The sequence below is a fragment of the Triturus cristatus genome, chromosome 3_2 (genome assembly GCF_964204655.1).
Source record: "Triturus cristatus chromosome 3_2, aTriCri1.1, whole genome shotgun sequence".
Classification (NCBI taxonomy): domain Eukaryota; kingdom Metazoa; phylum Chordata; class Amphibia; order Caudata; family Salamandridae; genus Triturus; species Triturus cristatus.
In genome coordinates this window covers 1,046,313,706-1,046,326,252 of record NC_140584.1, presented here as the reverse complement: position 1 = coordinate 1,046,326,252, position 12,547 = coordinate 1,046,313,706, and the positions used below count along the sequence as shown (strand labels likewise).

At 47.9% G+C, this 12,547-nt stretch overlaps 1 protein-coding gene across 4 annotated transcripts in view; it reads left to right on the top strand.

Moving 5' to 3' along the window:
* The window catches only part of TSPOAP1 (TSPO associated protein 1), a 3,327,443-nt gene that overhangs the window by 2,625,181 nt on the left and 689,715 nt on the right, over window positions 1-12,547 (top strand). For all 4 annotated transcript variants that reach the window (XM_085649739.1, XM_085649737.1, XM_085649736.1 and 1 more), the window contains one exon: window positions 10,941-10,979. In XM_085649739.1, the coding sequence (XP_085505865.1) occupies window positions 10,941-10,979 (39 nt within the window). The remainder of the gene's footprint in view (window positions 1-10,940; window positions 10,980-12,547) is intronic.

Genomic DNA, 12,547 nt, shown 5'->3' with positions numbered 1-12,547 from the left:
GGTAGCCACTCCTGGGCCACAAGGGAGATTCTTTAGTCTTCTTCTTTCGTCGAATGTCGAAGGTCCAGAGTTTCTGTTCAAGTTGCAGGTTCAGGATAATCTAATCTCCTGGGGCCCAGCTACCACTCTTATACTAATCTAGGGGGCTGGGTTGCCTGCTAGGTCACGCCTTATGGGTGGGACCTGGGAGGGGGGTGATTACACCCCCTTCCCTTTGTCCAGTTTCGCGCCAGGACTGGGGCTGGTGTGCCCCAGCACCGGTTTGAACTGGACTATGCATGGGACACCTTGTGTGCCCCAGGCAGTGTCTCGTTTCATTCATCCCTCCCTGCCCCAATACACTAAGGCCTGTCTGGGGTGGTGCTCGCACCTCCCAAGGCAGGAAACCTATTGTCCAAGCCTCCTGTGCCGGGATCACTCCCAGCAGCAGGAGGTCAGACTTGTGTCGTGGCAGCAGCATCCATTTTGTGATGCTGGGGCTCTGGTTAACTTTAACCGGGTAAGTAGGTTTCAACATGTCTTCTCCCTCTAGAAGGGAGGGATAATATCCTCATCCCCAGAAATGGGATGGGGGTATTATTCCAAAGTGTTAGACACCTTACACAACATGTTTTGATACAGCCAAACCATAGTTACCATAACCGTTTAAGATTATAAGGCACTTTAAGAGTATATGGTAGGCTATATCATAGAACAGCTATAAGGACATGGTTCCGAAAGCTGCAGACAGGCTCAGCTCATGCTAGAGCACCATCTCACATGTTACCAAGCACTCTGCCTCCAGGATTGTTAAGGCCTGCCATAGGAGTGGCTGATAGGTACACATGTGTCTATAGCTAAGATAGGTATAGGAATACTACACCTAAGCAAGGGGTGATTACACGACCTTGCCCCAGCTGAGTGATCAGCCAGTTGTGTCATAATGGAAGGCCAGGCCAGGGGTGGCATAATACATGTTGCAGCCCCTGGTAGGCCTAGGGTACACCTATGCCCTGGGTACCTAAGGTACACTGTACAGGGGCCAATAAGGTGATCCTATCCAAATGGGTTATGCACCTAAAGTACATAGTATTAATTTAGAGAGAGAACAGCAGGGCTGTGGGTCTGATTAGCAGGCCCACAGCCACATCTAAGTCGAAAACCAGTAAAGCAAAAGCAAAAAGTGGGGGTGAACATAGAAAGCAGACCCTACTCTCCTACACAACCCCCCCCCCCAAACTTAGGGACATTAAACTAACCTTGACCAGTTGAGTCTTCATGTTCTAATTGGAAATATCTGGAGAGTCCATCTGCATTGGCATGGTCAGTACCAGGTCTATGTTCCACTGTGAAGTCCATCCCCTGTAGGGAAATGGACCACCTAATAAGTTTGGGATTTTCACCCTTCATCTGATTTACCCACAAGAGGGGCTTATGGTCTGTCTGAATCTTGAAGTGAGTGCCAAACAAGTATGGCCTCAGCTTCTTCAGGGCCCAAACCACAGCAAAGGCCTCCCTCTCAATAGCTGACCAACGTTTCTCTCTAGGGGTCAGCCTTCTACTTATAAAAGCAATGGGCTGGTCTTGACCATCTATATTAAGTTGTGAAAGAACAGCTCCCACACCCAACTCAGAAGCATCTGTCTGGACAATGAACTCTTTGGAGTAGTCTGGACTTTTCAGAATAGGTGCACTGCACATGGCCTGCTTCAGATCATCAAATGCTTTTCGACAGCTTACTGTCCACTGAACTTTCTTTGGCATTTTCTTGGAGGTCAAGTCATTAAGTGGTGTCACAATGGACCCATAGTTCTTAACAAACTTTCTGTAGTACCCAGTCAGGCCCAAGAAAGCTCTGACCTGAGTCTGGGTAGTTGAAGGAGTCCAGTCCTTTATGGTCTGGATCTTGCTCTCCAGTGGTTGAACCTGACCCCCACCAACTAGGTGGCCCAGGTATACAACCTTGCTCTGCCCTATCTGGCACTTAGTGGCCTTGATAGTGAGGCCTGCCTTTTGCAGGGCCTCTAAAACATTCCTCAGGTGGACCAGGTGATCCTCCCAGGTGGAGCTAAAGACAGCAATATCATCAAGATAAGCTGCACAATAATCATCCAACCCAGTAAGGACTTGATTCACCAACCTTTGGAAAGTGGCAGGTGCATTCTTCAAACCAAAGGGCATTACCACAAATTGATAATGTCCTCCTGGGGTCGAGAAAGCAGTTTTGGCCTTTGCATTCTCAGCTAGTCTGATTTGCCAGTAGCCTGCTGTCAGGTCAAATGTGCTCAAAAACTTAGCAGCTGCCAGTCTGTCAATGAGCTCATCTGCCCTAGGTATTGGGTGGGCATCTGTCCTAGTGACAGCATTGAGACCTCTGTAGTCCACGCAAAACCTCATCTCTCTCTTACCATCTTGGGTGTGAGGTTTTGGCACAAGAACTACAGGACTAGCCCAAGGGCTCTCTGAAAGTTCAATGACTCCCAGCTCCAACATCTTTTGTACCTCAACTTTTATGCAGTCCCTGACATGGTCAGGTTGCCTGTAGATTTTACTCTTCACAGGCAGACTGTCACCAGTGTCCACCTCATGGGTGCACCAGTTTGTCTGACTTGGGGTCAGAGAGAACATATGTCTGTAGGATTGCAGAACTTGTCTGCAATTCTGTTGCTGATGGACAGTGAGGCTGTCAGAAAAGACCACACCATCAACTGAGCCATCATCAGGGTTCTGAGTCAACAGGTCTGGGAGAGGGTCACTCTCTTCCTCCTGCCCCTCATCTGTAGCCATGAGTAAGCCCATGTCTGCCCTGTCAACATATGCCTTCAATCTGTTGACATGAAGCACCCTGTGGGGGCTTCTGGGAGTCCCAAGGTCCACCAAGTAGGTGACTTCTCCCTTTTTCTCAACAATAGTGTGAGGTCCAGACCATTTGTCTTGGAGTGCTGCTGGGGCCACTGGCTCCAACACCCACACTTTCTGCCCTGGCTGGTAAACAGTCAGCACAGCCTTTTGGTCATGCCAAGCTTTTTGTAGTTCTTGGCTTGCCTCAAGGTTTTTAGAAGCATTCGTTCATATACTCTGCCATCCTGGAGCGGAGACCAAGTACATAATCCACTATATCAAGTTTGGGTTGTCTGAGAGGTCTCTCCCATCCTTCCCTTACTAAACATAGGGGTCCTCTTACAGGATGCCCAAACAAAAGCTCAAAAGTGCTGTAGCCAACCCCCTTTTGTGGGACCTCTCTGTAAGCAAACAGAAGGCAGGGTAAAAGGATGTCCCATCTTCGCCTAAGCTTGTCTGGTAAACCTTTTATCATTCCCTTTAGGGTCTTGTTGAATCTCTCAACAAGCCCATTGCACTGTGGGTGATAGGGTGTGGTGAACTTGTAGTTCACACCACACTCCTTCCACATTGCAGTCAAATATCCTGACATGAAGTTGCCACCTCTGTCAGAAATGACCTCCTTTGGAAAGCCCACTCTGGAGAATACTCCAAGCAGGGCCCTTGCCACAACAGGGGCTGTTGTGGTCCTCAGGGGAATAGCTTCTGGATACCTGGTGGCATGGTCCACTATCACCAGTATGAATCTGTGCACAGATGCTGTTTGTGGGTCCATTGGTCCTACAATATCTATGCCCACTCTTTCAAAGGGAACCCCCACCACAGGTAGTGGTATGAGGGGGGCCTTTGTGGTGCCACCTGATTTGCCACTGGCTTGGCAGGTGACACAGGAGCGACAAAACTCCTTGGTATCTTCTGACATATGGGGCCAGTGAAAGTGAGGGACAAGCCTGTCCCAAGTCTTGTTCTGGCCTAAGTGTCCTGCAAGGGGAATATCATGGGCCAAGGTAAGAAGGAAGCCTCTGAACTTCAGTGGTATGACCAACCTCCTGGATGCACCAGGCTTGGGGTCTCTAGCCTCTGAATACAGCAGCCCTTCATCCCAATACACTCTATGGGTACCTTGAGCATTCCCTGCAGCCTCAGCAGCAGCCTGCTGTCTGAGGGGTTCAAGAGAGGGGCAGTCTAATTTGAGCCTGCCTCAGATCCGCCCTTGAAGGTCCCCCTGTCCCAAGAAACTCAACCTGATCAGGTTCAAGTTCTTCTAGGACAGTTCCTTCAGGGCTCTCAGAGTCATCCTCCTGTGAGGGATGATCCAGTGTCTGAGGCAGGGGGGAAGGCACAGCCTTTACCCTACTGCTCTTTCTCTTGGTTTGTGACTGGTCCATAGTTCCAGGATCCAGCACTTGTTCAGTGGTGCACTTTTTGGCCTGTGACCTGGTCACAGCAAGGACATGTGCATCTATCCCTAGCATTTCGGCATGGGTCCTATACTCCACTTCAGACCAAACTGAAGTTTCAAGATCATTGCCCAGTAAACACTCCACAGGAAGGTCTGAACTAGCAACAACTTTCTTGAGGCCAGTTACCCCTCCCCAGGAGAAGTTAACAATTGCCACACTATGGGAGGTAGTGGCATTGCTAGCGTTGGTCACTAGGTAGTTCTCACCTAGTATGATCTGTCCAGGGTCCACAAAGGGAGGTGTCACCATTGTGACACCAGCCCCATTGTCCCTGTAGGCCTGAGCCATCCTATGATTGATTAAAGGAGTCTGTCTATACTTGCCCAGGTTACTGGGGCCTACAGTAGAGGACAAAGCTATGTCCCCATCACAGATCAGAACAGCCTGAGTAGGTATCCTGACTAGACCAGAATCCTCCTCAGTTCCCAGGGTTAACCCTACTACACCCTTTTGCTGGGAACCACCACTTACAGCTGAACTAGGGGGTACAGTTGCCTTAGGGGCAATGGTGGCTGGGGGCTTATCCTTTTTGGTGCACTCACTAAACCAATGTGAGTTGGACTTACAATAGTTGCACCATGGTTTCTTTTGGCCATCTTTCTTTTTATCCTTTTTGGGACCACCCTCCCCCTGAGCCTTTTGGGGGCCTGGTGAAGACTTCTGGTCTTTTTGTTTCTGATCATTACCCTTCTGGTCTGCCTTTTTCTGATCACTTCCCTGGTTCTGGTTTTTCTGCTTAACTCTAGTCCTGACCCATCTATCTGCCTTCTTTCCCAATTCTTGGGGAGAAGTCAGATCAGAATCAATCAGGTGTTGATGCAGTAGCTGGGTTTGACAGTTGTTAAGTATTTGTTCTCTCATGATCAAATCATACAATCCTGTATAGTCCTTAACCTTACTTCCCACTAGCCAGCCTTCCAGAGCCTTAGTGGCACAATCTACAAAGTCAGTCTGGGTCTTCTGGGTATCCCTGAACAACAACCTGTATTGTTCAGTGGTTAGGCCAAACCCATCAATTAGAGCACTCTTCAGGACAGTGTAATTATCTGCATCCTCATCACTAACTGTGAGGAGCTTGTCTCTACCTTTCTCAGAGAAGGAGAGCCACAAGATAGCTGCGCACTGTCTTTGGGGTACCTGCTGTACTTTGCAAGCCCTCTCCAAAGCAGTTATCCATTTGTGGATGTCATCTCCACACTTGTAGGGAGGGACAATCTTGCTCAGGTTTCTATTATCATAGTGCCTGTCTCTATCCTTAGGGATATTGCTGCCACCAGTGGGTTCTAACCCACTTAACTTTTGCTCTCTAGCCAGAGCAAGCTTCTCCTTGGCAAGGGCAAGTTCTTCCCTCTCAATCCTTAGATTAGCTTCCCTCATTCTGGCTTCATGCTCCTTTCTCTGGGGGGAAGTCATTCCCCTGTGAGAAGAGGCATTAGAGATGCTAGAGACATGGGAGTGGATGGATTCCCTTGAAGGGGATCTGTCTCTCCTGCTTCTCTGGTTAAGCCCACTTGGGGGTCTGTATGGGGGGACCCCATGCAAACTCCCATGTAAGCTTAGGTTAGCCTGGCTAAGTCTTCCTACTTGGCCCTGGCTGTCTACCTCCTCATCTGAAGTCCCATCTGACTCATCTGTAGCGGGTAGACCCTCCCCTGTACCTAGGGTACCAGCCTGTGAGGCCCTAAGAGCATCATATTCCTCTAGGATCTGCACTAGCTGAAGGAGGGTAGGGTTTGCACCCTGTTTTAACTTTCTGGAGGTACACAATTGTCTCATCTCCTGAAAAGTTAGGGTATCATATCTAGAGGGGATCTTTCTCAGACCTGCCCCTCCTGAGAGAGAATCTCCTTGATCTCCTCCCAGAGACATGATCTAGTGAGGGTGTGGTGTGTGCACCTACCTACACTAGTTGTTTCTACTAAACCTCTCTAGTAGTTGTAGTCAGGGTGTGTTAATCCCTTCAACCTGCAACAACTAAGTCCAGTAGGACTTAAGTATTATAATCTATGTTATATGTACCTAAACAATATCTGTGTGATCTTTCAATTTAGTATCTCAAGATTACAATGGTATTACAACAGCAAGCTCAGATCCCAACCGCTGCTCACCAATGTGAGAAGTTGGCCTGATGTATGATGTCACTAGTTCTAGTGTACACCTTATATCAGTCCAAACAACCCTTATGGTGATTGGTTGTAAAGTCAACCTTATAGACCAGCTATCCTAGTGGTATCATGGACAAGAGGAGTCTTAGGCTAAACTCTGAATGGCATGTGAAGCCAGCTGTGATACCATATATAATCCCTTGAATACCAAATGAAAGGACACCACAACAGATATATATATATATAAAATAAAGTGTATTTATTCTAGTCAAACCCTCAGCACTCTTTATGAGATTCGAGGTAAGTACAACACAGTCTTATTCAAGCATACATTAAGTCACACAGGTAAGTAATACAGTTAGGCCCTAAGGGCCACGCAAACCATATACTAAAGAAGTGGTATAAGGACCACTGTCACGGAAATAGAATAGGCCTAGGGAATCGCTGGGGCTACACTACACTACCAACAGTTAGGAAGTGGGAGGCCCACGGGATTCAGATGCAGAGTGGAAACACTCACGCGTAATGCGTATAATCGATAGAAATAGTACAGTTCTGAAATAAGCAGTTTTAGGACACTTCTGGAGTAGCTAGAAAGTCGAGACTTGGAAACTAGACCCTAGGATAGTCACTACCCTTGTGAGCACCGAAGTACCCAAGTTACCTAGCCCACGGGCTGCGGATGCATAGGTGTGAACTTGCGTCGGGTTTCGTCGTGGACTTCTATGGATGCATGAAGGAAAGTTGCTGACAGGCAGTCAGTGCAGAGTGTCCGGGGGATCCCAAGGCCGGGATCAAGAAAGAAGGGTACCTGCAAGCAGAAGGGACAGAGTCAAGGTCACTAGCCAGTGACCACGTGGAACCAGGAAGGAACCAGGCGATGTCGTGAAGATTGCAGGTGAAGGGTGAAGCTTGTTGCAGCAGCCACGGGTACCAGGAGACGTCGAGGATGACCAGGACCAGGAGGCGAGCTGTCCCACGAAGGCTCTTGCTGTTGGCGGCGTCGAAGTTGAACTAGGACTCACCAAGCCTTGGCAAGCGGAACCCACGAAGAACGGAGGACTTGCTTCTGGTGCAGACCAGGAAGGTCTGGGGTGCTTCTCTTTTGCAAAGAAGCGGGAGCCAGTCTGGAGGAGCCAAACCAGCAGTGAAGATTTAAAGGTGTGTCGTCGCAAAGGCCGCTAGCCAACGGACAAGCAACCGGACAGACGCTGCAAGCAGGAAAATGCAGAAGGGCCCCACGCAGGACTCGGGGAGTGTGGGGGGCTGATCTTCGGTGCAGATGGTGCTTGGGGTTGGGGCTTCTCAATCCCCGGTGCACAACTTCGAGGGTGCCTCAACAGCTGCGCTGGAAGATACTTGCCACTTTTCCCAGGTAGCCGGTCCCACGTCTCTCGTCACCTCCACGGATCTCAGCTCGGCTGTGGATGTGGATCAGGGTCGGAGAAGTCTGGAAGTCAAGGCTCTGGTCAGGCTCTGCAGTCGGTCCCTCGTAGAACTTCAGCAAAGTAAAGGGTAAGTCTCTTGATGGTGCCTGTTTGCACAGGCTAGCCACTCCTTGGCCACAAGGGAGATTCTTAAGTCTTCTTCTTTCGTCGAATGTCGAAGGTCCAGAGTTTCTGTTCAAGTTGCAGGTTCAGGATAATCTAATCTCCTGGGGGCCAGCTACCACTCTTATACTAATCTGGGGGGCTGAGTTGCCTGCTAGGTCACGCCTTATGGATGACCCGGGAGGGGGGTGGTTACACCCCCTTCCCTTTGTCCAGTTTAGCGCCAGGACTGGGGCTGGTGTGCCCCAGCACCGGTTTGAACTTGACTATGCATGGGACACCTTGTGTGCCCCAGGCAGTGTCTCGTTTCATTCATCCCTCCCTGCCCCAATACACTAAGGCCTGTCTGGGGTGGTGCTCGCACCTCCCAAGGCAGGAAACCTATTGTCCAAGCCTCCCGTGCCGGGATCACTCCCAGCAGCAGGAGGTCAGACTTGTGTCGTGGCAGCAGCATCCATTTTGTGATGCTGGGGCTCTGGTTAACTTTAACCGGGTAAGTAGGTTTCAACATGTCTTCACCCTCTAGAAGGGAGGGATAATATCCTCATCCCCAGAAATGGGATGGGGGTATTATTCCAAAGTGTTAGACACCTTACACGACATGTTTTGATACAGCCAAACCATAGTTACCATAACCGTTTAGGATTATAAGGCACTTTAAGAGTATATGGTAGGCGATATCATAGAACAGCTATAAGGACATGGTTCCGAAAACTGCAGACAGGCTCAGCTCATGCTAGAGCACCATCTCACATGTTACCAAGCACTCTGCCTCCAGGATTCTTAAGGCCTGCCATAGGAGTGGCTGATAGGTACACATGTGTCTATATCTAAGATAGGTATAGGAATACTACACCTAAGCAAGGGGTGATTACACGACCTTGCCCCAGCTGAGTGATCAGCCAGTTGTGTCATAATGGAAGGCCAGGCCAGGGGTGGCATAATACATGCTGCAGCCCCTGGTAGGCCTAGGGTACACCTATGCCCTGGGTACCTAAGGTACACTGTACAGGGGCCAATAAGGTGATCCTATCCAAATGGGTTATGCACCTAAAGTACACAGTATTAATGTAGAGAGAGAACAGCAGGGCTGTGGGTCTGATTAGCAGGCCCACAGCCACATCTAAGTCGAAAACCAGTAAAGCAAAAGCAAAAAGTGGGAGTGAACATAGAAAGCAGACCCTACTCTCCTACAGGCGTTACCTGCGGTGCGCAGCTAAGGCTGTTGATCCCCTTTCTGCCCCTGTCTCTGAGGTCCTTCTGTTCCTTCTTTCTTTTGCCCAGCTGGGCTCTGCTCTGGGCACTGTCAAAGGTTATCTTTCGGCCATCTACGCCTTTTTACAGATTCCAGATCAGCCTTCTCTTTTTAAGTCCCCGGTTGTTAGCCATTTCCTCAAAGGCATTAAGCACACGTTTCCTCCCGTGCCGTTCATAATGCCTCAATGGGACTTAAATCTTGTCTTGACATATCTGATGTGCGCTCCCTTCGAGCCCCTTCATACCTGTCCTTTGCGTCTTCTCACTCTCAAGACAGCCTTCCTGGTAGCTGTCACCTCTGCCAGACGAGTGAGTGAGCTTTCAAACCTCCTTTCTTTTCTGTTTCATCCGGACAAGGTGGTTTTAAGGACCTATCCTTCTTTCCTGCCAAAGGTATTCATGCCCTTCCACATTGGGCAGACTATCACTTTGCCCACCTTCTTTCCGCCTCCGCATCCTTCGAAAGAAGAAGAGAGGCTCAAAGGACCCAAAACATACACTGTCGTTCTACCTTCAGTGCACCCGACAGTTCCGGGTGGATGACCTGCTCTTTGTTGGCGCCAAAAGAGGTCGGGCTGTGCACAAATGGACCATCTCTCAGGGGGTCGTTCTGTGGATCAAGGCCTGTTACTCGTTGGCTAAGAATGAGCCTCCTGTGGGGCTGCAGGCCCATTCTACCAGGGCAACGGCAGCCACTACTGTCTTGGAACGCGGCGTCCCCTTGCAGGACATTTGTCAGGCAGCTACGTGGGCCTCGCTGCACACGTTTACCAAACATTACTGCCTTGACAGTCAAGTCCGGAGAGACTGCTTCTTTGGCCGTTCTGTTCTTCGTGACTTTCTGGTGTAATCTTGTTCGCAGACCCACCACCGGGGTTGGTATTGCTGGGGTATTTATTCTAAGGTAAGGAATCTATCACTAACGTGTCTCTTTCAGATGCACAAGTTACTACTTGCGTAACGATATATCTGTAAGACATTAGTTAGTGATAGATTCCTTACTGCCCCACCCATCCTCCCCGTTCTGTGACCTGATTTCTAGGGTTAAGGTCATCCCTTTCAGGGCCCTAGTTTCTTGGCACCAGTGGTCAGTTTCTTGCATGGCTCTGCGTTTCTGTCGCGGAAAGTCGTGTACAGAACTGATGTCAGCGCGCATGGGTGGCGCCTAAGTAGTCTCCGTGACGTCATCTCGGCGCTTACGACGCCAGCGATGGACGCAGAGCCGCACGACGCCACCTACTGATGCGCAGGGGTACTACTAGCAAAACTTTCCGGATCCAGTCTGACGCCTGGGGATTTTTCTAAGGTAAGGAATCTATCACTAACTAATGTCTCTTACAGATATATCGTTACACAAGAAGTAACTTGTACGTTAAAGAACAGCTATAACTAAACAATTTTGATTCTGCATAGCATTCATGTGAATTTTAACGAACAGACGTTATTTAAACAAATAAACCTATGACTTTCTCTGAACAATTAAAGCTGTGTAATTATATAACTTTCTGTTTCAGTATATTTTTTATAATTAATGTGGTGTTTTTAAAGCTCCTAGGTGCATTTCATTTTTATATGAACTGTGCATACCTTCAGTGTCTTCATGCCATTTGTACTTGTTCTTTGTTGCCGATTGTATTTTGTTTTTGTTGTTGTTGCATGTTTCATGCCCTGGTTATCTGAATTAAGGAAGCTTATGATATCTGTCAGGCACTTGATTTTACCTTCTTCATTTTCTTTATTTGTAGCATTGGCTGTACATGATGGAGACAAGAATATTTCACAAGGTGAGATTTAATTTTGCTTTTAGATTTCAAGATATACTGTTTTTTAGCCTCTAGTATACCTTTCACTTTTCAATAACCCGGAAAAATGTTTTGCTGTGTTTGTTGACTTTCCATCTTTTTATTGGATAATATTTTTTGCATTCTTCCTGTTCTGCAGACAGTATTAGACTGCACCTCACTCCTCTTGGACTGTCACTCCTCCTGCAGGGATGGTAGGCTCTTTTCTGCTCTCAGCAGGAAGGCTGGCTTGTAGGCGCTTCAGTGCTGGTGAACATCTCTTCAGCAAGGGGTAGACTATGAAAATGTCCCATCAGCTCTGATATGTGGCTTTTTAGAGAGACACAAGCTTGCATAGCAGTCCACTGAGTTACTCTGCAGAGTACTTCCTTCTTTGGTCATAGAGAACTTGGAACAACAAGTGGGTCACTGTTTCCTACTTTTATACAGTAAAAGCAGATAAGAGAAATAACCACTGTCTGCACAATAAGAACTGGTTTGAGGTGATTCTCCTTTCAATTGTCCTTTCCAGGCTGTTCTCTAAACACAACCTTTGTTTATAGTAATGCTTCTCACAGCAGCATAGTCTCGAACCTAGAGTAACCATAACGGAGGCCCAAAGAGGTGTAAGCTTTCTGCACAGGGCTGTCCTCAGCTAAACTGTGAAAACATAAAAGGCTAACCTCACCCACTGCCCCCATTTACATTGCACAGAGTATGCCCTCCAGCTCAACAACCCTAAATGGCATTGCTTTCAAGCAGACAAAGCTGTTGCTCCCTGCTCAGCAGAAGATTAAACGAATATCTAAAGGAATCTTGACACCACTCTCCTCACTTCACTGTCTAGGCCTCCTCCCTACAGCTTCAGGAATGTCAGCAGTACACTTCCTCTGTCTGGGCAAGCAAGCTCATCTCCATCTTACGCAAGAAGCCATTCCAGGGGCATACAAAATGGATTCCACAGGCAACCATGACTCTGGTTCACACACACACTGTGCATGCATCATGTGGAACTTTACACAAGTTTATAAGTAGGCATCCACTCCTGTGGCAATGATAGAAAGGTCTATTCACAACTATGGATTCGCAAAACACAGTACACTGCCACCACAGCTGTATATACTAAACCCATGTCAGGGACAGTAGTGCACTGTCTGTACAATATGTGGACGCTTTGTCTTTTGAGGTCACAGGCCTGGTCCTGGACTTCACTTATGTCAAAGGACAGGCTTAGATCAATGATAATGATAATGGATGTTTATTGTGTAGTTAATTACAACTTTAACAATTTATCACATGAATGAAAGTCATCACTAAACTTTCATCATTTTAAAACCTAAAAGCTTTACATACTCAGTTAATATTTTAGTGGAATGTGTGACATACAATTAACACTTACTAGGTCCCAAGACAACACCATTCTGCAGCTCAAATAAGGGTGGCATTTCTAACCTAGAAATAAGGTTACTGGCGTTCTCCACTTAAATATCATGAATAATAACATTTCTTAACATATCATAGATTTCTTGGCCTGCTTTATAGCGAGAGCTTCCGTTTGTAGTGCGAGAGAG